Consider the following 27,687-nt stretch of genomic DNA (forward strand, 5'->3'; position numbering starts at 1 on the left):
GTAGGGTAAAAATGTATCGACTGAAAACAGTTTTCATCAACGTCGTGGAAAATATTTCTCGGCCACTTGTGGCCATCAACCGCTCCATGCTTCGCTACTTACTCGATCCTCCAAGATCTGACTCAAGCTGCTTCCTCTAAAAACTCTCCAAAAATTAACCCCAGATTTATTCCAAACCAAAGAGGCTCGATGAATGTTAAGAGGTTTATATTTTAAATTATATTTCTCAAGCAAAAAAAAGGGTTGAACATCGTCAACAATATATAGGAAGGAGGAAAAGCAGTCGTTTAGTGACAGTAAGAAACGTTTTCTTTAATCGAATCGTTGTCTCCATACAGTAAGTCTTCAAACTTGGCATTTACCCATTCTGCATAATTGTCCGTGCCGCGTAAAGTTTTGCTAAAAATGGTCTGAGTTTCAGACTTTTGAAATGCGACTTGGAGCAAGTATAATATTCCGCCGGTAATTGCGTCGATTTGAGTGGAAAGTGAGCTTTTCAAGAAAACGCCACTCAACCAAATGCATGCAATCAGCCAAGTGGGAGGCGCTGAGAGGTGCCTATTTGTTACCGGATTTTCGGAGTTTCTGGACTGAAGCTTTCCTCGAACTGACTGCCAAGAGACATCTATGACGGGATCACTTGAGTTGTGGATGCACTGACACGTACACTCTTATTAATTTCTCAGCGATTTTTCAATCAACCGCTGATTATTTTTATATAGTAATAAATCAGAAACCCAAGTAAAGATTTCCCGTTCCTGAGATCCAAATCTTTGCACCCGATCGTCATGATTTCTTTCTTTCAAATGTCTGTACTTTGTCATTGGGCGGTTCTAAATGATTCAAATTAAATCAGTAAAACAGACGCTGAAAAGGGACTCTGATTGTTGACAAAGCACGATTTTAAATTAATCATTCAAATGAAATTAAGAGCGGTTATTCACATCAAAAGCAATTTACCCCTGCACCAGATCGGTGTGTTTTTGGTGGCTTAAATTTTCAAGTCAGGATAATACTCTTTTCATCACTGATGATGATCAAAAATCAACATTTGTCAAATGCGATATTTACCGGTTTCTTGCCATCGCCAGTCCATTTTGAGCGCTTGTCCATTGCAGATCGGAATTTCTTTGCCAAGAATACTCATTTTTAAAATCATAAAAAGGAGTTTGAAATTCAGAAATTCCTTTGGTAACTGAATTTCGCCCTTTGAGGAATGTATTCGAGCCCGTGGCCGTGAGCGTTCCACTTTGTACAACCCATCGTTTTTCACTTCGTCCATAATTTCGACCGTGTCCATCACATAGATCGAAATACCGACGCCTTCCAGTCGCTGCATCGCTAAAACAAAAAATGATGATTATGAACCAGTGCTTTGATTTCATTCAAGTGGGTAATTGAAGGCCTTTTACACGCTACTCTGACCATGATAACGAGATTAGAGGGGGCCAGCTCTTCCCCAATCCCTTTTTTGATGCCAAAAAAAAACTACTCGTGCTGGTCAACCGCACAGAAAGATACCGAAAGTAGCTACAAAAGGTGCTCATTATTAGAGCTTTTTTCAAGATAGTAAGCTAGAAATAATCACTGTTGCCCGTGATTCTCACCTCCAATAAGTGCCGCTTTGGCCTCGTAGTTGTGAACATCCCAGGAGGATGGATGAGCAAATCGCATAGTCACGTTTATGCTGCCTTGGAATCCTTTGTATTCCAAATACCTCTGCTGGAGCTCAACGTAGCTGTAGAGCGTGATGCAGGTTCGCATAAGCGGCGCGTGGCTCATAACTAAAAGGAAACAGTTCAAAATAAATACTCTACGCACGTTTCGCCACTGCTAGAATTTGCAAAATTAGGAAGCACTTACCAATGTCAAAGTTGATCTCGCTATTTCCGCTCTCGAGCGCTGCGTCTTCCCAACCCGACTTCATTATGTCAAACAAGAACATGTTTCCTGGCTGATTACGGAGGATACAAAGAAAATCGAACACTACCATCAAGACTTTGATTGGCTCAAAACTGCAAAATTGTAACTCAGCCAATCAAAAATCTGGATTCAGAGTATCTCTTGTTCGACAATTTTATGAAGGTTTCTCCAAACATGACTTGAAGTTTCCGATAAACAACCGTAATAAAGTCTGAGATAGACTTATCGGTTGAACGATAAGGGCTACCCACGTGGATGATCAACGGATACAAAGTACACGCTGATCCCTTCCGATCCCGTACTCGATCAGCCTCTCCCCCGTTCCTTATCTGTTTTGCCGCCGATGTACTTTCCCCTAAAGATCGAAAAGACCTCCTCGCTGAAAAAGTTTCGGCTCCAAATCTCCACCTAAAGTTTGAGCGTTTTTAGAACTCTGCCGTGAAAACCCCGCGGATTAAAATCAGAGCGAGGGAAAAACCACAAAGCAGTGGATCAAAACGTAGAGAAGGGATGAAGGGTGGCTTGGTGAATTGAGCTTCCAAAAGTTGAATTTCAAGGAGGACAAAACTTACTCTCGTGGCGCTTATGCTTTTCTTGGTTCAAGAAATCGGAAAATTCGAATGTTTCCAAAAGGAAACCTCTTTTTAAACCAATCCTTGCATTTCGCCCTTCTGGGTCCAAAAAGAGCTTGTAAAAAACAGGCTCAGGCCAGGGCATCCAGTACTCTTTCTGCTGCTCAAACCATTCGACGTAAGAAGTGTTGTTCAAATTCATGATGCTGTTGTAGTTGATTTCGCCGTTTTTATCCGACGCGGGTGAGGTCTCTCTGATCTCGATCGGCTGAGGTTTAAATTTAGCGCTTTCGTTTCCCATTTCTTTTAATTTGAAATTATAAAAAATCTTCGATAGTTTTACAATTGAAATGTGATTTCGTCCTTGAGCCAAAGCGCTGCTTTTAAATCAAAATTCCAGAGGTAGTTTATTATTCATCGGATGGAGCATTCAGACTTGAGAAAAGTGCTAAAATATGCATGACAAGTTTCGAATAGAACTCTCAAGTGAGGGGACAAAACCGAATGTCAACAAAGTTTTAGGACTCGAAGTGCTCTTCGCCGGACTTTAGCTATTGAGATGAATTCATTTATAAAAATCTTTGTCGATGAAAGAAGGACGCGAACTGCAGTAAATCCCCATAAGCTTAAATATCTTCTGCTTCTCGTGGTCAGCGATAATTCCTGAGTCAGAAGTACACACCCCTAAATCTTTTCACTTATAAAGAGAGAAACTCCTAATGGGTAGATAAAAAATTTTTGCACTACGATTATGATCATTATTATTGTTTGCGCTGCAACTGGTAGTTAAAATTTGAAAAGCAAAATCGCATTGTTTTAGCACGACTAATCTAAGGAAGGCGATTCTCTCCGAAACTGGCTTAGATCCGGAACTGGATTCACATTTGCTATACGAGTTCGTATGCATCGACTGTGCGTCCCCTGATAACAAAAATAAGACGATCAAAGAAACTGCGATCTATCGTTGCCCTGCTAATGGATGTGAAAGTAAGTTGACAGAAGAACTCTTTTTAACGAACGCTTGCTGCACAGAAGCAACGAAGAAGCACATCTTAGGTAAAACAGGATTTAAACTGGCGTTAAAAATGAAATTGAGACAATATTCTCGCACGAAAGGAGAGTGCAAAAAGAGAGTTTGATGATGCGCTCGAAGTAGCTAGGGCGAAAAAGAGAAAGTACGATGACTTCGTTGCCGCAGAGAAGAAATGCATCGAGTCTTTCAAAAAACCGGTGAACTTAGAGCTGAACGATGATGCGATTGACCAACGAATGATCTGCTGTGTGTGTAGAGAACGTTACAATGATGTCACGAGAGTAATGGCCGGAAAAAATATAAATTTTCAATTTTGACAAAAATTTCAACTTGGGGATAAATCATTATCTTGACCGTTTTTGTCATCGTCTAAACTCTAGAAAACACCTGGAAAAAACTTTTTTTCATAGCCTGGGGCGATTCTGAGGCCATTTTTATGAATTTTCTACGAACTGCCATATCTCACGTGACAGATGAGGAAATCACGTGATTGATATATTTTTAGAAAGCTCAGCTTCTGAGGATTGGGGGAAAGAAAAGAAATTTGAAAAAAATCGATTCTGAATGACGAAAATTAATATTTCAATTTCTTGGCCAATCAGCAAAAACCGATTTTTCGGAAAAATTTTTGCTTTCCCCCAATCCTCAGAATCTGAGCTTTCCATTGATACTTGGATCATCTGGTTTCAAAGAGTATCACGTGAGTTATGGCTGTTCGAAGGCCGAAAATTTATATTTTTTCCGGCCAATGAGCATCCTATCATGCAGACACACTTTTTGTTCTCGCTGCTTGGATGCAGTGGTACCAAAAACTTGTCCAACTTGCAGAACTCCTTTTACTTCGGAGCAAATGATCAAACCTATTTTTAGTTAAAGTCCATTAAAACTACAATAAATTTATTCATACAACAGTTGCTAGTCTTCATTGAACGCGGTGAAATAAGCTGTCATAATACTGAATTCGATTTTTAGGAAAGAGGAAATTTGAAATTGCCGCCTGTCAGAAAAAATGAACGGGCTCCATTCCGAGCCCTCAGCTCGTAACTTGAATTCTTTCTTACGGAAACCTCAAATTAGCTTTGAGCAGCGGATTGATTGAGTATGAGAGGCCGGAGGCGTTCGGGTCATCTTTTTCTTATCTGAAACACTTAGAGTACTTATCGTGCTCCATTTGCGTGGTTTAGATGAACAGTATCTGCCTGCCTTAATATTCAAGACACGAGAGCACGTGAGCATAATAAATCTTGAATCGATGCGAAACAGGCGTTTTTGGAAGGAGGGAAGAAAAGTTGGCGTTTCAAGCGTACGAAATCGGAAAATCGTGAAGCGATTACCCATCAAATAAAATAAACGTTCCTAAAATCGGGGCTCAACGCAGTAATTCAATTTTTACAACGCAAATTTACTTCCCCGGCTATTTTTTTTTCTCGCTAATTCTAACGAATTATTTGCTTCTACGGATAATCATCACTTGTTATTCATTGATAGAACGAAGGCAGAGATAATTTACAAATCGCATGCATCATCTAAGATTTAAAAGCTCCTGCTACTATGATATTCACGTGTTCGCAACGTGGAGTAATCATGTTCACAAGTTGAGTTGATCATGTTGATTTTCAGTCCTTTTGAATGTTTTACTCGTCCTCAATTTTTGATACCGAGCGCTTGATAATTTAGAAGTTCGTTTCAACTTGATTTTTCTGCTTGAACTCATGACTAGGGACTATCACGGGAGCGCGAGAGCCCAATTTTCGCTTTCCCAACTACCCGAAATACTCATCCATTTTTCTTCTTTTTTTCAGGCAATTATGTTTTTTTACCTGCCGATTCCAAATATAATTGAAAAATTGACAAAAAAATTTTGAATATTATGAAAAACACAAAATTTATCTTTCAAAGAGTTGAATTATATAGAGCATGCCTTGCCAGGTCATCCTTCTTTAGATATGTTCTTTATCAGACGTTTCTCTTCAATCTCTAAAAAAATCTTTTTACGTCGGCTTACGGGTCGCTTAAAATCATCAGATAAGTGAGTAAAAGTGACAGCGGGCTAGTGCTTCGCGCGCTGCGCGGGAAGCCTAAAAAGCATTAGCGCGCGCCATAATCTCAGTGGGTGCTTACTGTGACCCAGTACTTGGAATCAGATGCAAATAACACCGGGTGATTAACAGGAAAAGGTTCCCGGAAGTAGAAGGCTCATGTTTGCTAAGTTATTTTGAGAAGAAAATTAGCAGGTGGCCTGGAAAACTTGGGTGAAAAATCGCTCCACTTTAAATTTGTGTTCCATTTTTGTAAATTTGCAGCGCTCTCAAGCGCCACCAAGTGCAGTTATGTAAAAAGTAAATACATATTTGGAATCAGCGAAAAAAACTGTATCAGATGATAAATTTTCACAGTGATCGAAGCACCTTGATTTTTCCGTGAAAGTCCCTCCATGAGTCATGACTTTCTTTTATTCATTTGAATATTGAAAATCGACGCTTCTTTAATTCTCGATAATTAATCGCAATTGGAGAAACACTTATTATTCAGAAGAGCTTTATGCTCTGATTTCACTGTAATTTCTTCTTATCTGCAAAACTATTGCTTTATCGACTGAAGAAAGAGTAAATATTCAACGAATAATTCCTCCACGCAGCGGATTTATGTTTTGAATCTTTTATTTTCAATTTTGTGAGGCTTGTAGAAATAGCAGTGCTGTAGAAATATTCATTTTTATTTACAGTCAGAAAATTATTTTGACTCCTTGACTCGCACATTCAAGGCTCTCAATCCCGTCTTGCCCAATTCACAGACGTCAAATGTCACTTCTAGTGCTTCTTCATGAGCTCTAACAGCCTCTGTCAAACCGATCGGGCATTTCTTAGGCTACATAGAAGTTTTAAGACCTTCTCTTCTGTTGATAAAAGTACCTGAAAATAGTATTCTTTCTGCTCTCCGTCTTTGATAAATCCGTGCGGGGCCGATTTTCCACCCGGATTGGCGTTCATGCTCAAAATCTTTCCTACGAGATTCTCATTTTGCATTTGCGCGACTCCGTCGAGTTTGATCAATGATCTAGTTTCATTCAGCTCAACTACAATATTAAGTCTTCCTTGATTTCAATGCCTGAAAAACCTTCTGCAAAATATGGAGTCATCCAGGTCAAATCTCGATTAAGAGCTTTGATGTCGGCAATTTTCAAGCTTCCATCAGGAGCGCGCTTCGCAAGCACAAAATCGGATTTACAGCGCCGCAAAATCTGGCGAAACATTCTATTTTTTTAAAAATGAGGAAGGATTGAGGATATGAACAAGTTTGAGCTTTTGGCAGCTGTGAGGAAGAATGGATTCGTCAGAAATTTGGTTTGCTCTTTTTTGAAGAATAAGATCAGGCATCGAGCTCGTCTTCGTCAACGTTGATATTGACAGCTTTCTGGGATTTTGTCTGACCCACACGAGCAACGACATCGTATGTGATCGCTTTTCCTTTGACTTGATATGCAGCAACATCGCTGAAAAAAACTTAATTCTGATATTGAGAATCGAGCAAACCTGTCAGCAGCATTGAAAGCGATAGAATCCTCCATCATATTTAGAGGCTGAATGTAGCCCCAATCTGGTTTTGACTTTTCTTGTCGCCAGTACTTGACCGTTCCTTTCTGATTCGTCTTTACAACCGTAGAAAATCCACCAAGGCGTGCTAGAGCTTTTTCTCCATTCATCAAAACTAAAACGAACTCAACACTGGTCGTAATCGAGAAGTGAAAATACCATCAGCAGTCAGGCCAGAGTTGTAAGCAAGTTGCTTGAGTTTTTCAGCATCGTCTTCTGAGAATTTCACTTCTACCAATTCATCACCGACTCTTCTTGCGAGAACGAACTCGGTCCCAGCAGCTCTTCGAACAACTCGAGAGACGATCCTCGTCAACATATCTAAATAAGAAAAAAAGTTAATATCGTCATTTTTATTCAAATGGCTTTAATAACTTTTGCATCATTTTAAAGTATTTCAAATTATTTTCGTCTACGGTTTTCGCGTTTTGGCTGCGATATGTCAAGATTTGTTCGTAAATTAATTGCTTATGAAGGGGATTCCTATCATCCTTGAACAAGTGTTGCTCTAGATTTCGAGCAATCGTGATTTGATAATCCCTGGCTTGTTTAAAACTTCCAATTTGAACAACATCAAAAGCCACTACAATCGTCGAAAGCTGCAAAATCGGCAGTTGCAATAGTTCCTCATCCATTTCATACTAGATATATCACTTTCAGAAGCTCAAACTCAAGTTCTTACGTAAGGAAATTCTTTCTTCTTTCCATCTACCGTCGCTTGAATAGTCCCAGAACTCAGTCCATCAACGATATCTTTTAAATTCTCAGGAATGGTGATCTTTCCGGCGATATTTTTGTGAACAATTTTTCGAAATCCTTGAATACGCGCCATTTTCGTTCCTTGATTTGTTTCTACTACAATTTAGTAAAGTAAAATTTCATCTTCCATTCTTACATTGAGTGAAAATTCCAAAGGACTCTCCATCAAGATTTTTAATATTCGCTGGTTTCAGTTGTCCCTGAGAATTTCTCTCCGCCAAAACGTACTGTACAGCGCTTCTTACAGGGTTCATCCGGTTCAATTTGCAACTAACTCGAAGCATTCTAAAAAAGGATGATGATTCTCTAGAACAGAGGTTGTTGTCGGTCGAAAATTGGGAAAAATCGTCAGTTTTAATTTTTCCGTCGAGAGGCAGGCCACAAAAAGTCCCATTTTTTAATGGAAAGGCTAAGAAAGGTATGTTTGAAAACTGTCTCTTTGATGTTAAAATTGGCTGTAGAAGCGTACTCCACGGAGTAAGACGCCAGTGTACGGCTTAAATGGCATCGTGCGCGAGGAAACGAAGAAGCCACTCAAGACTCCTAAAGTAGTGAGACATGTGGAAGGATCGAAATGTCTCTCGAAGACGAACTTCACCGCTGCACGAAAGGTCAACATCTTCGTCAATGGCGACTGTCACAGCCCGGCGAAGCAGTTCATCATTCCCAAGAACGCGAAAAAGGCGAGCGAACCTGCGGGCATCAACGGATTTATGAGCTACTTGACTGACTGTAAGTGAATTTATATAACTGTTACTAATTTGCATTTAGCATTGCGCGAAAAGTTCCAATTCCGAGAGAGCATTTACCACCTGCTTACACCTTATGGAGGCACTCGAATAAACGCACTTTCAGAATTAAAGGATGGCGGCGAATACGTAGCCTGCCATCGAAATCGAGTAAGTTCTGCTAGAAATTCGCAGAAAAATAAGATTATTTCATAGCTTATCAAAATTGATTACGATTCCATCGGGCGGAAAGACTCAATAAAGGCACGCCAGCGTGGAATCCACACAACCTGGTCCAAGCTGCGCAAGGACTCGCAAATGTTCACCGAGCCGGCGAGACACTGGCAAAAGTTCTCCAAATATTACAACAAGCAAGCTTCCGTAAGTTTAACTAGAATCGCTTTCTGAAAAAAAAACAAATCTTTTTATTCTGATCTTTTGATAGAAAACTACCTATCAGATCTCGCATGAAATAATTTTGTTATCAATAGAAGGCTCAGAAGTCTTTTTTATCGAATTTTCTTCAGGACCTAAAGTCACATTATATTGATGATAAAAAAGTCAAAACGATCACAATTTTTTGCAACGGGAATACGGTCGATTCGACAAAAATTTTACTCAAAGGTAAGCCCTCCCTTAATTTTGATCTTACTGTAACTTTTCATTCAGGAAAGCTTGCAGAAGCTGGCGAGGAGTCATTCCGTTTAATCTTAAACTACATCTCGGAGAAGGTTGGCCAGAAGCTCGCAAGTACCAGGTCTTCGTGAGTACTTCCGTTCGATGATATTAAACATAGTCTAATAGGAGCGCCATGGCTGCGCGACGACTCTACTCCCTTAAGGGCCGACGCATCAAGAACGCCGGAAACATCAAGAATAACGGATGCTACATTGTCTGCGGCGACCAAAAGCTCAAGCCCGGACAGTATGGCAAGGACATTGACCTCCAAGCCCCCTGGCAGGTAAAGAGCTTTTACTCATTTTAACCGGTACACCCTCAGAAATTTTTTCGTTATCAAAATGACACTAAAATTAAGAATTCTTTAGCAAATTTAAGGACCAAGAAAGACTCTTATCAACTATTTTTAGCGAGCTATCAAACCGGTGCGAACAACCAGCGGCGCCATCAAGGAAATGAACGAGCAGGACTTTGACCGACCAGTGAAAAAACGCATGAGCGTCCATCTGCCCAAGATCCAGCAGAAGAAGGTGCTCTACTCCGACAAGTACATGTCCCACCACCCATCGAAACAAAGCTATTAAATAACGGAAGGAACTTCTGCTTGAGGCTTGAGCGAACTGTATATAAAAATACTTGTGTGATTGATAAGTGACATCGTAAAGATAAATGTGAGTTTATTGCAGTTTGCTGAACGTTTTCGGTCGGTTGACCATCATCAGAGCTTGTTCCTTGATAAACTTGAAAATTCTTAAAGGAAAGCGTACCTTCTTTTGTAAGACTGCAGAACTGATTTAAAAACCAAAAATAACTTGTCCCAGACTAGTGTTCTAGAAAAATAAATGATAACTTTTTACGGTAATCGATCTTTTTATCAGAGGCTCCTTACCAGGTTCGAAATTAAAAAGATCGATTACCGTAAAAAGTTATCATTTATTTTTCTAGAACACTAGTCTGGGACAAGTTATTTTTGGTTTTTAAATCAGTTCTGCAGTCTTACAAAAGAAGGTACGCTTTCCTTTAAGAATTTTCAAGTTTATCAAGGAACAAGCTCTGATGATGGTCAACCGACCGAAAACGTTCAGCAAACTGCAATAAACTCACATTTATCTTTACGATGTCACTTATCAATCACGCAATTTATGGAACACGACGTCAACTTTTGAAAAACTTGGAAAACCATGCAAGTCGATTGCATCGGGCCAGGAAAGCACTAGAATTCGTTAACGACTGTGCGGAAAATGATTTAAAGCCTAATTTTACTAGAGTTCCAGCAACGGTGGTAAAATTTTGTAATTGGGGAAAAACTAGAATTAATAGGGAAAGACAAAAAATACTTTTAAGGGAATTGGATAAATGTTCTAAGAAGGTAGAGGAGAAGCGCATTATTTTTAATGAAAATCTTTCAAAATTTTTCGAAAATCAAGATATTACATGTGAGAAAGAGCGAATGAAAATTATTATTGAATTAGAAAATCGAGCTAGAGTAAATGATGAAGATAGAGATTTTAAACGGAAACTAAAACTAGAAAAATTAAAGAAATTTAACTCATCAAAAGGACCCCTTAAATTTAGCATTAAAAATTTTTCAAAGAAAAACATACCTCAAAACATCATTTCGATTCTAGAAAGAGGTTGGCGTGCACCCTCAGGTGGACGGCCTCATGCATTAAATATTCTTAGTGAATTTGATTCTTTATTGCAACATTTAGAAAAAAATGATGATTTTAAAGCTCTAACACCATTATCTCGATTTCATTTAAAATCGAAAATATCTGTATTTCATGAAAAACTCTCTTGCTGTTTTGGCCAAGATTGTTCAAATAAGGAAATTAAAAATTTTCTTAAAAACAATCCAGACATAGTTTTCGTACTTGGAGATAAGGATTCGGCCATTGTTATTCTGGACCGAGAAAAATATGAGGAATCACTTTTAAGAGAATTTTCTGACAAGAAAAAATTTATTCTTGTAGATAATGATCCGACGGAAGAGGATTCAGCGGAGATGAGGAGAAATTTACGTAGTTTAGAAAATTACACAGACAAAAATTTTTACAATAGAAATAAACCAATAATGAATATAAAAGTAGCATATGGCTTGGCAAAAGTTCATAAATCTTCTTTTGACGAAGAGAAAAACATGCGGCCTATCATCAGTGCTCGAAATTCGATCACAGAAAATTTTCATCGAAATTTTTTATCCAAATTATTAAAAAATGTAAATACTAGATTTTCTCTCCGAAGCTCTAAAGAATTTTCGAGTTGGATTCAATCACAAAAATTTGATTTTAAAGAAATTGATTATTGTTCATTTGATGTCTCAAAACTATATCCCAACGTCTGTACAGATGATCTCATTGAATTTTTGATCAAATATATTTATATTGAAAATTCACCGACAAAAATTTTACCTAGATATAGAGACTCAAATAATAAGCTTTTACGACCAATTCCTAAAACAATTTTGAAGCCAATTCTGAAATCAGTCTTACAAAGATTGACATCATTTAGATGTTTTGATCGAACATACAAACAAGTTAGTGGTCTAGCGATGGGAGATTCGAGTTCACCTATTCTGGCTGATTTCTTTCTTTATATTTTAGAGCGGGAAAAAATCCAAAAATTAATTGATCAGAAAATAATTTTAGGATACAGGCGATTTCAAGACGATACAATTGTTTTTTTCAAACGTAATTCATTCGAACAAGTCAATCATATTTTCCAAAATCTTCATCCTCAGATTAAAGTTACTGTCGAAAAATCATGCCCGGAAGGTATTAAATTTTTAGACTTTAATGTGTACGTTAACGACAAAAACATGATTGGAATACGAAATAATAGAAAACACACTATCCCAATGAATTTTGAAATTGATGTTGCTCCGACATCCATGAAAAAAGGGGTCTTGATTTCTGAACTGAAAAGATCAATTTTCAAACACTCGGATCCGAAAACTCTGGAGGAAGAGCGAAAAGAAATTGAGGAGAAATATCATGCCCAAGGTTACCCTTTAGAAATTATCCGTGAGGCAACTAGAGTGATTAAAGAAGGTAAAATTGAGAAGAAAGATTGGAAACTCGAAAAAGCGAGTTTCCTGAAAGAAATTTTACTATATGCATTCCATTCACTTCTCAACGAGTCAGTAAAATAACAAGTGAATTGCGAAAAACAATTTCAACCTTTCTCCCTTCTTACAATCTGCACACGGCATTGAGGACAGTATCTATTCGTAATTCAATTGTTGCCAATCTGTTACCTAAGATTGATTATAAAATGGCTGTTAATACTGTTTACCGATTTGAATGTCACTGCGGCGCAGTTTACATCGGTGAGAGTGAATGCCTTAAATCTAGAATTATTGACCACCAACAAAGGTCCAAACAAACAGCAGTTTTCTCTCATACTGAGAACTGTGAAATTTTCCAAACTCGATTCAATGATGAATATGAGCAGAACAATTTTAAATCTAGATTCGACTATCTTAGTAAAATGTTTTCAGTCTTACACCGAAACTTAGCATACAAAAAGAGAGTACAAATGGAAGCATTAGAGATTCGTCTTCATAATCCTCCGTTGAATAAACAAATTCAACATCAACAAGTTTATATAATCTAAATTAAATGCACAGTCCTTAAAGGACTGGTTGATTAAAAGATTAAAATATATTCAATTGTTTTACCGATCAGAGGCATTTTCGAACCTGGTAAGGAGCCTCTGATAAAAAGATCGATTACCGTAAAAAGTTATCATTTATTTTTCTAGAACACTAGTCTGGGACAAGTTATTTTTGGTTTTTAAATCAGTTCTGCAGTCTTACAAAAGAAGGTACGCTTTCCTTTAAGAATTTTCAAGTTTATCAAGGAACAAGCTCTGATGATGGTCAACCGACCGAAAACGTTCAGCAAACTGCAATAAACTCACAAAAATACTTGTATATAATCGAAAGAATAAAGAATGAAAAAAATACAGAAAGATTGTTTGAATTTGTTGTTTATTCCAATTTATGCGGAATGAATCAGTATTGTTTAGATATTAAATAATAGATAATTATAACTTATAAGCTGATAGAAGTTTGATACTGAACGAAGGTTAGAAGGATTTTGATAGGCGGAAAATGTGGTGGTCGAAATTATTGGAGGTGGGCTTTGATTCATAAAGACTTTTCAATGAAAAGTTTTCATAAGACCAATAATGGCTTTTGATTGGTTTGACAATCAATAAGCGCTTCTGATTGTCCAAAAAAGCCCATCTTCAATCATTTAGGCCCCTAAGGACATAATTTAAAAAATCTCTCAAAGATACAATTTTGAAAAATATACAAAAGTACGATTGAAATTGCAGTTTTTTTGCAGAAATAGAAATTTGCAGGTCAATTGATGATAAGGCAGCGAGGAGGAAAAAGGCACGTTTATATAAAAAAGGATTGATAAGATTCGGAAAATGACGCATTGAAGAAGCTTATGGCTTGATAGTTCGGTTAGAATTTAAAAAAACTAAATAGATGGATTGAGAAAGAATTTCACAGAATTAAACTAAAAATAGAGCCAAAACAGAGCTACTGGAACTGAATATGGTGAGAAACGGGGCGATTAAATGTTAGCAGAAATTAAAAAAAAAGTTTTAATCGAGAACTGCGACGTCATTGCCGCGTTTTTGGAATGATGCAGATTGGTCTATCGAAGCTTCGCGGGTTAGACTCGACGATTTCTTCTCGACTGTGATTGGAATTCGGTTTTGAACGGCTACCTTTTGGACATTGAGCTTGTATCGCAAAACAGCTGTTAATTCCACAGGGTTTCCGGAGTCGAAAGCCATTACCAAGTCGTTTCGGCCATCGCAATGAAGAACGACTAAAAAGATAGATAAAACATCAGTTATTCTGCAGAAGCTCTGTAGGGAAAGATATTTACCTGATTTACTGGCTGGATCGGTGAAAACAGAAATCCCCGTGATTGTTTCTTTCACAGGCTTCTTGTCCATCACTTTATATTTCTTTGTCGAATCCATTTTCAACACGAATTTGTCTGTTATCAGCAGGGCGCGAGGAGTTCCCTTTGCTTTTGAAGACAGTTTCAGGCCTGAAAAGATCAGTAAATTGAGAGAGACTTAAACAAAATTACCTTCAGCGGCGAATTGCAGCCTTCCAAGTCCCTCTTTTTCTTTTGTTCTCAATGTACTAACGGCCATATTGAATTCTGGATTGTCGATGTAATCTGTCTTCCACTGTCCGTGTTGCCAGCCCTGGCGGCCCGTGGCAAGATATTCTTCCAGAATCGATGCTCTCATTTTCACCCCTTCATGTTCTTCCTTCGGCAATCTGCTGATAACGAAATGAGCGCACCAGCGGCGATAAACCAATTTGAAGTAATCGACAGTGCTTACGATCGCTTTTGGAGGGGCCCCCCAACTGAAGAAATTGGTAGAAAATGGAATGAAAAGGAGAGACCTACGCGATGGATTTTCCCTTGTCCGGCAATTGTCGAACATTTCTGAACTTTTTCTCCAGATCGGAAATGTAGCGCCTCAGCTTGAATTTTCGGTAATATTCGATGATTGTCATGAGCGCTCGCATTTTCTTGTAGCGGATTTGCGCCAGAGTTCGTCGCCAATGCTTCTGCAGGAAAATAATGACGTCGACAATTTTGACCTCTCGGCGCGCTTCCAACAGATTTAGTGTCTTTGCTGAGCGAATAAACACTAGAAAAGCGGGTCAAAAAGATTCGGAAAAGATTCCCTTACGTTTCGAATTTCCATAGGCGACGTCTTCATCCTTTTTGATCTTCAACGAATTGCATAAGACTTCTACCGCTTTCTTATCACTGCCCAGCCTGTGGTTCGGCCAGGTATCTTTACAGATAAGTTTATAACGCTACAAATCGTTGGTGATAAGAAAAAAAACTAACCATTACCTGTAGGAATCTATGGTAAGGTTGACGAACAGCGAAACCAGCTTTTCTGACTCTAATGTTTTCAACCAGACCGAGATATGCGACTTGATGCTTCACTCTATTGGTGTCGAATCGTTGGGCGGATTTGATTTCGTTTGGCTTGATGCATCGAATGTAGAAAGGCTGAAAAAGAATAATCATAAAGTTCCCCTATTCATTTTGAAGCTCACCTCTTTGGATGAAAGATTCTTGATCAACTCCTGCATGGATTGTTTAAAAAGCGTTCCGGCAGCAGGCGGCCTTTTGGTGACGATACTTTTCGCCTGTGCGCCGTCTTTCCACATTGAAGAAATAGCAGGTTGCTTGGAGCTGAAGAGCAGTCGCTTGAAATCCTGAAACACTAAATCTTTCGACTTGTCGATGAAGCCATTGATTGAATAAGTCACGTCTCCGGCATAGTGACGGATTCGGAACTGGTGGCCGTGCTCCAGCGTTTTGTCTTGGGGATCGTTTCGTCGAGAAGTGTAGAATTTATTCGACTTGAATTGAGAATCGAGAGTTTCCAAGAGACCATCATCAGTGGCTTTTCCCAGTCCACCGCCAGCAGCATCTTCCAAAAGAGCGAGCATTCCTCTGCGACCCTCGACCAACTGGCAAATTGGCTCGTTGTTGTGGTATTGAACATCAACCCAGCTGATGTTTTCCTAAAAGAATCAACAAATGCATCAAGGAAAAAGCCCTACTCTGATGTATTCTTCTTGTTGTTGCTTGAGAACAAGTTGGATAAACAACTGCTGGAGCATTTCGTTAGCATAGTTGATACAAAGCTGCTCGAAGGAATTGATGCCCAGAACTTCGAAACCGTAAATATCCAACACGCCGATAACGCATTGCGTATGTCGTTTGTCAACCTAGAAAAATAAAGAGTAAATAAAAAGATCTCAGAACTCTAAACTAGTCAATCGTTTATTCAGTTCACTACCTGGATTTTCGAGTTGATTTTTCCAACAATAAAACTAAACAATCGTTCATAAATTGCCTTGGCAAAACCATCTCTTCCATGCTCAGCTTTCTCAGCACTGTGTTTTGCGCTGATAATATCTCCTCCAGCAGAAACAGTTCTGGAAGTGAGCGCATCTTTCAGAGCTTGAACATCAACGTCCAGCAGTTTGGCGACTCGGGCTAGATCGCCTTCGTTGGAAACCGCAGCGCTGTCCCCATCGTCGTGAAAATTCACGTTTCCCATGTGAAGAATCGCAGACATCAATCGCCAAACACTCTTGATCTCGTGCTCCTGGAAGCCGACGTTTTTCATCGCCATTTCCACATCTTTAAACAATTTGCGATCATCAGTGCCAGGGCCGCTGCCGACCTTCATTGCCTGAGAATCGTCCCCTTTTGTGTAGCGATAACCAGCGATGCTCCTGTTGAGCGATAACGACGTCAACAGCTGGTCGTTTGCCCCGGCAAGAAGTTGATAAAATGAGTGAAAGTTTCGTTCTCCAGCGGATCGTTGAACAACTCGCGATTTTTCGAGAAGATATGAGTGGATGTTCCCGCCGTTTGGCGTCCCCTTGAAGTCGAAAGAAATATCCATGTATTTGCCAAATCGAGAAGAGTTGTCATTTCGCCCGGTTCGCGCATTTCCAAAGCTCTCGAGAATCACGTTTGTTCGGAGAAGAATGTCACGGACGCGCTCAATTTCTGCTTTATCGTTTTGGGAAGAAACTGCAGCCAGGTATTTCATCACGATTTTGGAAGCTTCGGTTTTCCCAGAGCCCGATTCGCCGGTAATGATTACGCAGGCATTCTTTCCTTGTCGCTAGAATTGTATTGTTGAGAGAAAACAAGGGAAAAGTCCAGTATTACCTTAATAGTTTGATGAACAGATTCAGCGAGCGCGAAAATGTGCGGCTGCTTTTCCCACATTTCTCTGCCTCTGTAATCGTTGATAACATCGTTTCCGTAAATATTCAGCTGGCGGTAGGGATTGATCGAAACAACGACTTCGCCAATGTAAGTGTAAGGACTGGCAGTTTGGAATCGCTTGTCGAGAATGTCAACGACCGAGTCGGAGTCGATATTGTCCAGAAGAGTCAAATCATTTGACAGGCCTGACGGGCTCACCAGACCTGCCATCGCTACTTACAGTCTGAATTAAATGAACTGTTAGAATTCAATTCTTGGTGTCGTTAACAAATATTGAACAATAGTTATTACTAAAGAATATTTTACTTATTGAGATAGTTAACTTCATGATAAAAGTGCTTTGATGATTCTGAGATCTTATTCGCTGAAAGTTATATTCGAGCATTTTTACTAGCAGAAAAATATCAAAAACAAACCTTTATTATTAATTTTCTAAACTTGGTTAAATTTTTTCTCTCAACTTATTTCTCTTTTCCTCCAAAAAGAGTCCTACAGGGCGAATTCACAGTTCTAGCCCGGCGAGCTTTGATATTTTCGAATTGAAAGGTCTGCTCCATATTTAACTTTTTCTCTTCCACTGAAATTCGAAATTCCGCTGTTTGAAAAAAGTACCAGAATAAATATTGAGCCAGTCCTAAAATTAATGCCACGATAGCAATTTTCAAAGTTCTCTGTGCTCCGCTTTTTCAAATAAGAAGCGGCCGGGACCGCAGAAATTCAATTTTAGATGAACGGGCCGTCACTACTTGCTGAATTCGCGCGGCATGAAGTGATTCAGCGAAATTCAAGCGCACAATATTTGCGATGCCGCCAGTCATCCACGGGGATTTATTACCAACCAGGACTAGTGATTCATGACGTACCCTTCCCAAAGGGGAAACAATCGATCAAACATAAATTTCAGATGGACAATCGTAAATAAACATTTTGATTATTTACACAAATTCAACAAAAATAAACAACAATATTTCAATAATCAACTCCAACGGATTAGCTTAAATCATCAACGTCAATTCTTATTGGACGCTAGGATTTTTTCCTACTCCTTATTGTCTCTAGAGCCGAAGTTTTGGTGAACGAAAGTTGTCTATCATCATTTCTGTACAAAATAATGCTCTCTAGTGATGTCTCTCGAACTGTATTTTCGTTAGTAATTGTCAAGAGCGCATTGTAGGAGCGTTGATCTGCCGAATCTCTCTTCAAACACAACGTCAAAAAATCCACTCATTCAGCAGCAGCGTTATTTGAAGATTGACGAGGCCAATTTTCGAGCAATTGCCAATTGAGCCCGTTTTATTACGGCCGAGCGCCCTCTCGCATTTTATCAAAAATAAAAAAATTGACTAGTAAAAAGTCAACTTGAAAGTTGATTGAAGACAAATATGAATATTGGTATAAAACTCGTGAAAACGAGCCGCTCTGAAACTCAAATATTTGAAGTAATAAAAAGATGTTTTTACAAGGAGCACCTGGGCGGACCACAGGGTGCTCGATTCGTCTCGTCAAATTCGTCCGATCCGAGGACGAGACGAAACGAGAAAATTCGTCGTCAATTCGTCGTCCCGGTACCCGAAAAATCCTCGTCCAAACTCGTCCTGACGAATTTTTTTTCATTTTCGTCCGACGAAAATTTCTCGTCCGCTCGTCTCACCGAAAATTTTTTCCGCCCTGGTTATTTTTCGTCAGCTCGTCCAACCGAGATTTCTGTATTAAACTGAGTAAAATGGGGCCCCTGAATCGCAAAAATTACATTACAATAACTTTCGTTTCCGTTAATATATTGTTAAAATTTAACCTGCATGCTTCACTCATCTTGATTAGTGAAACATCCTCAATTTTCGCTTTGAAAAAATCGAATTTCTGATAAAACGCGTTCTTCTTCAATAAATTAACATATTTTTTGGTTTTGGGTTCGCCGAAATTTCCGGGCAAAAGTCGGCGCCCGGGCAAAAAGTCGGGCGGCCATCGGGCGGCGCCGACAAAAAAAAATTAATCGGGCGGCCAAATTCAATATTTTTGCCCGAACGTTCCACCCTGGGGAGTATAGAGCTGAAAATAACATTATCTTGAACTATCAGATTGACTGACCACCCGACTAATTTCATTTTTCAAATAGCTGGTCAGAGTATTGTATCCAAACGAGACAAACCGACAGCCCGACCTGGTCGGAATGGTCAGTGCCGACCCTTGGTTGGATAATAGCTTAAAGCTGGACAAGTTTTTTTTTCGGTTTTCGGCAGGACGAACTAGACGAGTTTTTTTCGGTTTTCGGTTCGACGAGCTTGACGAGTTTTTTTTTCGTCCTCGTTTTCGTCCGTTTTTCGTCCGTCCGGGGAGGATTTTTCGTCCTCGTCCGTCATTCGTCCGGGAAAATTAAAAATTTTGGACGAATCGAGCACCCTGCGGACCAGATCTGGCGTAAACAAAACAAAAGGGGCTTTATTATTCGTAAATTACGAATCATTCACCCGAAAGAAGAAACATATCCAAAAAGCAAAATGGACGAATTCGACCCTGCTAATTTAAATTTCTAATTAACGCCGGAACGCATATCGACCCATTTTTGGGTAAGGCGCTGAAATATCGCTTCAGAAATCTTCATTTTCTAGTGTTCAAACAACACATGAGAGACATGGTATGTATCGATTCTTGTAGTTTATAGTCTGAAGATCATATTTATGATAAAATTTGGGTTGGTGTGTGGCAAAAAACCGGTCTACGGGCTCTCACCCAAAAATCGGTCGATATGCGTTCCGGGGAAAATCTATTTCATGCGTTCCAGCGTTAATAAAAATTACAATAAATGATTGTTTTTATTTGTGACGTATTGGTCCACTGACTGAAAATAATTCTCAACAATATTTTTTAATTATTTCATTTTGATAATTTATTAAACAAAATAATAGAATGAATTCAGAATAAGTGATAAATCATTTCTTCGAAATTTCTCTTCGCACTAAAAATTTCTTTTGGATCTAGACAGGTTCTTGATATCATTTTATAAAAATCCTCATTTTCAGTCTTTTTTTTAGTATTCTTTGACCCAGGGGCACTTTCCAAGCAGCGCGGCCAATCAGCGCCGCGGAAAATTGGAAGAATACTAAAATCCAGTCGAAACCGAAAGAATGAACCAAATTGTAAGAAATGAAACGAGATGTTATGTTTTGGTAACGGTGAATTGTAGAGAAGGACTTTGAGCAGGAGTTTGTGCTCGAGAATCGCGGGAAGAAAGAATTTCGGAGTTTTGTCAACAAATTGGAATTTCGGACCGAAAAGAGATTTTTGGAGGAATGCGAGTGTCAAAATTGAGCCGAGGTAAAAATTGTTCGAGGATTTTTTTTGACTCAAAAAAGTGATTTCTCGACCGCGAAAATCTCCGACTTTGTGTAAACCTCTTGTAGATACAACCTTGTTTTCACCTGTACCGCGAAAATCGAAGGGGAAAACGGAGAAATTCGTGAGTGTGGCCACCGAAGCAACCATGAAATCTCCAAAAAAGCGTATCACGAAACAGTAGTTATTGTCAGATGCCCAGAATGCAAGAATAATCATATAATCGCCGATAATCTCGGCTGGTTCAGGTACTTTTCCTGCAACTCTTTCACATCATAAAACCACTTTTCTAGCGATTTGGAAGGAGCAACGAACATCGAAGAAATTTTGGAAAAGAAAGGAGAAGAAGTGATAAAGCTGCAAATCGGCGATGAAATTTTATCAACTGAAGATGTGAAAAAACTCATAAGCTGATTAGTCTGATTCTTGAGAACTCATCTCTTCATCTTTTCAGAATGAGCAACAAAAACAAAGACATCCGAAGCTTTTTCAAAAAGAAAACGTCTCCACCCGAGGGCTCCCAAGAACCGGCTTCTGCAGCCCCGAAACCAAAGAAAAAAGTCTTGAAACAGGCGACGATTGAGAGTTTAGGGCGGGTGGTGGTTTTGAAGGAGATTGACAGATGCAAGAAAATTCTCGAAGACGAAACTTCTGATGTGGAGAGGATTAAAGAAGCGATAGTTACGCTCGGAGCGAAAAATCCTTCAAGATTAGGGCTTCGAATGCTATTATTAGTAATCAAATAAGAAAATTCCGTTTTACAAGTTTGAGCCTTGCTAGAGAAATCATCAGAAAAACCGGTCTTGGCCATATTCTCAACGACTTCAGAAACCACCCCGATTCGGATGTTGCGGAAAAGGCCACATTCGTTTACAAAAAGTGGAAGAACTTTTTGAAAGAGCGCGAAAGCAAACCCCTGATGAGAGTAAAAGGAGATCGGGCGACGGAAAAATACAGAAGCAGCGGCATCGACATCGTTTTCAATATTTTCAACGAATTGACCAAAGAATCCGATGAAGAAGAAATGCAGGAGCAAGAGGAAATTGAAGCAATGAAAGAGTTTAGAAGAGATTTGGCGGATAAAATTGAAGCAGCAGGTAAATACCCGTTTTTGATTTGCTGCTGGGAAAAATAATTATTTCTGATTGGTTAAAAAATTTTAGTGTATCGAAAAAATAAAAGTCTGGTTAATAAAAAATACCGCCGCCAGATGCGTAAACTCGCTGTGAAATTAAAAAATGAGCCCGACTACGCTGTCAAAATTCTCTCCGAAGAAATCTCTCCAGAAGATGTCGCCCAAGACTGCGTCGACATAGAAAACGGTGCAGGCAAAAGACAGGCACTTATTGAAATTTAAGTCTGCATTCAAACATTTTCTGTACCTTCATTTTCAGAAACTTCATTTACAATTCTTTCAACAGCCAATTTTCATAGATCGTCAAAGCTTATTCTGCGACATTCAGAATGCTAGACTTTCCACCTCGGAATGCGAACGTCAGCGAAATGAACGAGACTTTGAAAAGTTTCCGTAACTTTCTGGGCAAACCTGGAGAACTGAGTTTTGACCGCGCGATCTTTGTTAAATTCCTCAACCACCTTATGGACAATGAGCTGTCGATGGGCCTGATTGGACAGGTTTGGCACTACACTTTGAGAGACGAGAATGTTCGGCGAAAATGCAAATTTACCGATCACACGAGAGAGCATTTACGAAAAGTCGCGCAAAGATGCTTGAGAAAGAGGGACAAAAACAGCAAGAAGATGCTGTTTATGCTGAAGGAAAAGACTTCTTGCGAGGCATTTGGAAAAGAGTTCATGGTGATAAATGTCAAAGCGTACATTCGGGAGGCCAATGCGAAGGAGAATATGGAGGAGCTTTGCGAATATGTGAAAGGAATTGGTGAAAAAAAAACTTGTTTTCGGCAGCTTTTCGAACATTTTTTGACCATCGCAAAGACCTGAAAACCGCAGTCTATGTAGAAACTCTTGAGCAATTTATCGATTCGCCAGCGACTCACCTTTTTCTTCAATCTGCTCGAACGCCAAAGCTGGAAACGCTGCTAGAAAAGTTTGAGAAGATTTCACTCGACTTTCTCGACAGCGACAAAAATGTCTTTCGAGCGATTGCACATTTGGTGGCGAAAGAATTGTCCATCGGCGAGAAAAAGGAGTCTGCATTTGAGCTTGTCCAGAAGTACTTCATTGCGACAGATCGAAAATCAACACTCTATCTTCTCACGCTCGCTCTAAGAATCGCACTGAACGAAAACAGCATCGTCAAGCTTCTTCTATCCGCGAACAAAGTCGTTTCCTCGGACACAAGAAAAGCGAACATGGCTCCATTCTGCATCGTGCTAGAAAACGTCCTCTCCAAAGAAGCCTTGGAATTCATCATTGAAAAAGCAGAGGGCCGATTTTGGCGAAAACATTTCAAGTCTTCCGACAATTCTGACTTTCAAGGATTCATTTCCATGGCCAGTTCTCTTACCGTAAGTCTTCTTTTTTCGCCTCCATAGACTATGGACCATAGTTAGGGGGTCCACCGTGGGAAAATCGATTTTTTTATCATCCTCGTATGGGGATGATTGACCCATATATATGACCCCCCCCTTCCCTGGCTTTTTATTAAAATTGGGCTTGACGGCCCGAAGGGCCGTCTCCCCCCCTTCCCTGGCTTTTTATTAAAATTGGGCTTGACGGCCCGAAGGGCCGTCTCCCCCCCTTCCCTGGCTTTTTATTAAAATTGGGCTTGACGGCCCGAAGGGCCGTCTCCCCCCCTTCCCTGGCTTTTTATTAAAATTGGGCTTGACGGCCCGAAGGGCCGTCTCCCCCCCTTCCCTGGCTTTTTATTAAAATTGGGCTTGACGGCCCGAAGGGCCGTCTCCCCTTCCCTGGCTTTTATTAAAATTGGGCTTGACGGCCCGAAGGGCCGTCTCCCCCCCTTCCCTGGCTTTTTATTAAAATTGGGCTTGACGGCCCGAAGGGCCCGTCCCCCCCCTCCCCTGGCTTTTTATTAAAATTGGGCTTGCCGGCCCGAAGGGCCGTCTCCCCCCCTTCCCTGGCTTTTTATTAAAATTGGGCTTGACGGCCCGAAGGGCCGTCTCCCCCCTTCCCTGGCTTTTTATTAAAATTGGGCTTGACGGCCCGAAGGGCCGTCTCCCCCCCTTCCCTGGCTTTTTATTAAAATTGGGCTTGACAATGGCAGTGAATTCTTACCTTTCAAGTTTCGAAGTTGACTGAGTTGTCAGTTCCCCAACCCCGCCCTCACCCATTTTCTATTTAATTCGTATTGTTTTTTCTCGAACAATAATTATGGTTCCTTTTTATTTCTATTTTGTGTTTTTTTGACGAATTAAAAGTCAAAATATCGGATGAAAAAAAAGTGTCATCGTCAGGAATCGAACATCTCGATTTTCAAAATTTAGCGATTTTAGAGAAAGAATTGGCTCTAGAATTTTTTGCCCCGGAGTGCCCCATCTGATTAACACACCAAAATGTAGCATTTTTTCTGTAGATTAAAATGATAAGGGTTTCCGCTTGGAGTCTTCTGGAGGATTTTTTTAAAATACAAATTAGTGTTATCTCGAGCCTTCATTTGTTATTTTAGGGATGAAAAAGGGATTTTCGGATTTGGTCATAATGAAAAAGAATGATCCTCAGTATCGGTTGAATTCATTCCATCAATTTTTTTCAATGTTTTTAAAGGTTCAATTTTATCGAATTTTCCCACGGTGGACCCCCTAACCATAGTGGTCGTTGTTGATTTAAATTATGTTTTTTAGGTTTCGGAAGAGTTGAAATTCAGTGGTGACAGTGACGTCTTACTGAAAAATATCAAGAGATACAGTAACATGCACATTTGGCATCGAGTATTTCTGATGACTGTAGCAAAATTGGATGTGGAAATCGCATCGCCTATTCGAAGAGTTGAAGACACAGAGCGTTTCCTCAGGTAGTTTTCCCTCTTTTGTTAACATCTCAATTTGTAAACTAAGAGACGCACAACGAGAATGGACACTGCCAATCCTTCCGAGCAGCACTCAAACTCTTCACTCTCAGCCTCTTCCAACAACAAGTTCGAATTTGAAGAAGCTCACTGACCGTCAACCCTCGCCTGCCCTTCCTCCATGCCATCTCTCTCGTCCATTCCGGCAAGCGATGTGTCAGATTGAAGGATACCTCAGGAACACTGCCCACAAAGAGAACAAAGAAGATATGCTCAGAAAACTCAAGGAGCTCATCGCAAAGTTCGAAGAGTAAACTCTTGTCTAACTGTATAGAATATTTTAATTTTACACTTCAATAAAACTCCACGCCAACAGAAAACGGACATTTACGAGTTATAATTTCAGAAACATCTCGAATTCGGACTTCAAATGTCTAAAAAACGCCGAAGTCATTCCATTATGCAAAATGTTTCTAGCACCTCGACGCCATCCAGGCCTCGTCGCTCCAAAAAGCAAAAGGTCGCCCCTTCTTCTCTTCAAAAAGAAGCATCTGAGGAACGTCTTCCCTCGCCTATTCCAAAGCCAGAAGAATTGATAGTAAAGGAGCTCAAGAGCGATGACTTTGACGATGATTTCTTCGACGATGATGACTTTGACACTTCGATTTTTGAAACGACAATTGAGAAAGTGAGCACGCAGATAAATTCATCATCTTTTATCGACCCATGGGTCACTCCTCCTTCATCACAAGAGCCAGAAGAAGTTAACAAGCGCGATTTTCCACTTCTTCCAGCTCAGATGGATCAGTTTATGAAGATCAAAGGCTTGAAGAGTCTGTATAAATGGCAAGATGATTGTTTGAGGATAAAAAAAGTGATAAAGGGAGCGAATCTTATATTTTCTTTACCAACTTCTGCCGGTAAATCTTTGGTGGCAGAGGTGTATCTTTTGCGACATTTGTTGGAAGGAAAGAATGGACTGCTTGTTTTGCCCTTTGTTTCAATCGTTCAGGAATGGGTATAAAACGGTTCTTTTATTCAACGAAAATCCTTAAAAATCATTTCAACCCGGAAATAGGAAAAAGTTGCGATGCTGAGTGCTTTGGCAACTGAAACAGGCCAAAAGTTCGTTGTGGAAGAATACGCTGCTGGAAATGGACGAATCCCGCCGATCAAGCGGCGTCAAACGCCCGCTTTATTCATCGCAACGATCGAGAAAGCTTCACAAATCATCAACTGCGCGATCAACGGAGAGGGCCCATGGATATCCTGCTGCGTTGTTGACGAATTACATATGATTGGCGAGGGAATTCGGGGGCTCGACTAGAAGCTGCTCTTGCTAAAATTCTTTTTGCAACGAACCAAGGAAAGGGGAAATGTCAGTTGATTGGGATGTCGGCTACTTTGCCAAATTTGCAAGACATTGTCGACTTCACCCGGGCCGAATTATTCACTTCCGACTTTCGACCGATCCCACTTACGCAGTACTTGAAACTCTCTCATTTCGTCTATCGAGTGGAGGATGATGGAAAGCAGATAATGACCAAATTCGATCGTCAAATCAAGCCACATGACCAAAAACTCGACCCTGATGGACTTTTGCCACTCGTTCTTGAAGTTATACCAAAACATTCTGTTCTGATCTTTTGCTCATCCAGGAGGAATTGTCAGAGCGTGATGAAGCTTCTTTCTGGGCAGTTGAAAATGGAAATGGTCCCGGATGACTTGGCGGAAAAGCGGGAGAAGCTCATAAACGATCTTGTCGAAGAACTTGATACTGTTGGTGGCGTTGATCCAGATTTCATCAATTCCCTGCGGTTCGGAATCGCTTTTCATCACGCAGGCCTTAGTGGACCAGAGAGAACAACGATCGAGGAAGGCTTTCGTGATGGTACGTTATGTGTTCTATGTTGTACTTCAACACTGGCGGCGGGGGTGAACTTGCCTGCGAGAAGGGTGATAATCCGCGCGTTGACGCAAGGGAGATCGATGCTTCCGATTTCTACGTATCGGCAAATGGCGGGCCGTGCTGGTCGAGCTGGTTTTGATACCATAGGCGAAGCATTCATCATCGCGCCGCCGAAGGATCGAAAACGATGCCTGGAACTTGTCGGTGGAGTAATGAACCCAGCAGAAAGCAAACTGGACATCCTTGTGTACGAAGTGATTCTTTCCGTTTTGCAGCTTGGTCTTGCCTTGACACGAACAGAATTACTCGATTTCTTCACCAAGTTCACCCTCGTCGGCCTCCAGCGAGGAGAAAATTCGGACTTTGCGACACTCATTGAAAAAACACTCGTTCATCTTCAAGAACTCCAAGTGATTGTCGCCCGCGATGCAGAAAAGGATGGAGTGGTTATCGAAGACGAAATTGATTATTTGGTGACGCCGATTGGCAGGGCCAGTGTGGGCTCTGGAATTGAGCTAAAGTATTGTAGGAATATTTGGAAACGGTTGGACACGGCGATGATGAATTTGAACGTAAAGAATACGCTGCAGTTGATAAGCTTGACGATCTCAGATGATGTTCTAGAGCAGTACAAGTACATGAGAATAGATTGGGATAGATACTATGAGGAGATGGAAGAAGTGTTATCTTCGCACGAAAAGTCTGCTATGACTCTTATTTGCGGTAATACAAGGACCCTTTAACTCGTGATTGAAGTCTTTCAGGATCAAAGGGAGCAGAAAAGAAGGATTTAACAAAACGGATCAACACAACACGATTGATTCAAATGCAAGCGAATATCGGGAAGATGGACGAAGACGAAAAAGAGACTTATTTCATCGGATACTTAACGCTTATTCTCCGCTATATTGGAGAAGGAGAGCACCCTGCAAAAGTCGCCCAAAAATTTGGAATCGATCGCGGGGAGATACAGTCGCTTTTCACGGCTGTTGTTTCCGAGTGCGCCCGAATGTCGACATATTGTGCCCATATTGGTGAGAGTTGAGATTTGGCGACATTCTCATCGTTGATTTCAGACAAGAAAATGCAATTCTTCTCAGCACTTTTCGACAAACTAATTATTCAACTTTCGTATTCTTCAACGCCAGAATTAATTGATCTTCTTAATATTCCTGGAGTGAAAATAGGCCGGGCACGACAACTGTTTTCGGCGGGCTACTGTAGGGTCGTAGATGTCGCCCAAGCTTCGGAACAAGAAATGAAGAGCAAAATCGATAAAATTAACGCTAGGCAGACGAAGAGCTTGATTTCCGCGGCGAAGAATTTGTTACAGGAAACAGGCCGATCAATTCGATATTAGATATTTTTATGACAAAAGGATTTGATCTGAAAACGC

General features: G+C 40.1%; 7 protein-coding genes and 1 long non-coding RNA gene across 9 annotated transcripts; 3 read left to right on the plus strand and 5 right to left on the minus strand.

Annotated features, from left to right (window-relative positions):
* Positions 1-758: 758 nt before the first annotated feature.
* On the minus strand, positions 759-1,129 carry LOC145706149 (uncharacterized). The gene is made up of 3 exons (XR_014134656.1): positions 1,072-1,129; positions 961-990; positions 759-833 (listed from the first exon to the last, which is right to left on the minus strand). It is a non-coding gene; the product is annotated as an uncharacterized LOC145706149 (long non-coding RNA).
* Positions 1,130-6,183: 5,054 nt separating this feature from the next.
* On the minus strand, positions 6,184-6,806 carry LOC145703480 (uncharacterized). Its single transcript, XM_081780842.1, has 3 exons — positions 6,646-6,806; positions 6,441-6,604; positions 6,184-6,396 (listed from the first exon to the last, which is right to left on the minus strand). Exons 1-3 carry the CDS (start codon positions 6,779-6,781, stop codon positions 6,262-6,264), a joined length of 435 nt encoding a protein of 144 aa, XP_081636968.1. The 5' UTR covers positions 6,782-6,806; the 3' UTR covers positions 6,184-6,261.
* A 1-nt stretch (position 6,807) lies between these two features.
* Positions 6,808-7,440, minus strand: LOC145703481 (uncharacterized). Its single transcript, XM_081780843.1, has 3 exons — positions 7,281-7,440; positions 7,062-7,236; positions 6,808-7,021 (listed from the first exon to the last, which is right to left on the minus strand). The coding sequence occupies exons 1-3, from the start codon at positions 7,438-7,440 to the stop codon at positions 6,898-6,900; spliced, it is 459 nt and encodes a 152-aa protein (XP_081636969.1). The 3' UTR covers positions 6,808-6,897.
* Positions 7,441-7,483: 43 nt separating this feature from the next.
* LOC145702895 (uncharacterized) lies at positions 7,484-8,161 on the minus strand. The gene is made up of 4 exons (XM_081780190.1): positions 8,017-8,161; positions 7,804-7,976; positions 7,665-7,762; positions 7,484-7,587 (listed from the first exon to the last, which is right to left on the minus strand). The coding sequence occupies exons 1-4, from the start codon at positions 8,132-8,134 to the stop codon at positions 7,524-7,526; spliced, it is 453 nt and encodes a 150-aa protein (XP_081636316.1). The 5' UTR covers positions 8,135-8,161; the 3' UTR covers positions 7,484-7,523.
* Positions 8,162-8,194: 33 nt separating this feature from the next.
* LOC145702891 (doublecortin domain-containing protein 2-like) lies at positions 8,195-10,439 on the plus strand. 2 transcript variants are annotated; one of them, XM_081780186.1, is made up of 8 exons: positions 8,195-8,298; positions 8,342-8,612; positions 8,652-8,779; positions 8,825-8,989; positions 9,136-9,232; positions 9,278-9,371; positions 9,413-9,569; positions 9,697-10,439. In XM_081780186.1, the coding sequence occupies exons 1-8, from the start codon at positions 8,281-8,283 to the stop codon at positions 9,868-9,870; spliced, it is 1,104 nt and encodes a 367-aa protein (XP_081636312.1). In that variant the 5' UTR covers positions 8,195-8,280; the 3' UTR covers positions 9,871-10,439. The 2 variants fall into 2 exon arrangements, with proteins under 2 accessions (XP_081636312.1, XP_081636313.1); XM_081780187.1 differs by having other exon boundaries at positions 9,278-9,365.
* LOC145702886 (unconventional myosin-Id-like) lies at positions 10,208-17,347 on the minus strand. The gene is made up of 10 exons (XM_081780179.1): positions 17,044-17,347; positions 16,157-16,996; positions 15,918-16,085; positions 15,405-15,878; positions 15,196-15,357; positions 15,026-15,155; positions 14,737-14,983; positions 14,407-14,693; positions 14,197-14,364; positions 10,208-14,136 (listed from the first exon to the last, which is right to left on the minus strand). The coding sequence occupies exons 1-10, from the start codon at positions 17,311-17,313 to the stop codon at positions 13,907-13,909; spliced, it is 2,976 nt and encodes a 991-aa protein (XP_081636305.1). The 5' UTR covers positions 17,314-17,347; the 3' UTR covers positions 10,208-13,906.
* Positions 17,348-20,131: 2,784 nt separating this feature from the next.
* Positions 20,132-21,861, plus strand: LOC145702361 (DNL-type zinc finger protein-like). Its single transcript, XM_081779582.1, has 5 exons — positions 20,132-20,240; positions 20,288-20,418; positions 20,505-20,684; positions 20,730-21,533; positions 21,600-21,861. Exons 1-4 carry the CDS (start codon positions 20,229-20,231, stop codon positions 20,848-20,850), a joined length of 444 nt encoding a protein of 147 aa, XP_081635708.1. The 5' UTR covers positions 20,132-20,228; the 3' UTR covers positions 20,851-21,533; positions 21,600-21,861.
* Positions 21,862-24,791: 2,930 nt separating this feature from the next.
* LOC145705297 (helicase POLQ-like) lies at positions 24,792-27,677 on the plus strand. The gene is given in 5 exon segments (XM_081782753.1): positions 24,792-25,400; positions 25,461-25,689; positions 25,692-27,014; positions 27,056-27,325; positions 27,368-27,677. Coding segments are annotated over 5 exon segments (2,694 nt in total). The 5' UTR covers positions 24,792-24,812; the 3' UTR covers positions 27,652-27,677.
* Positions 27,678-27,687: the final 10 nt, after the last annotated feature.

Source organism: Oikopleura dioica, chromosome PAR (genome assembly GCF_907165135.1).
Source record: "Oikopleura dioica chromosome PAR, OKI2018_I68_1.0, whole genome shotgun sequence".
NCBI classification, from domain to species: Eukaryota; Metazoa; Chordata; class Appendicularia; order Copelata; family Oikopleuridae; genus Oikopleura; species Oikopleura dioica.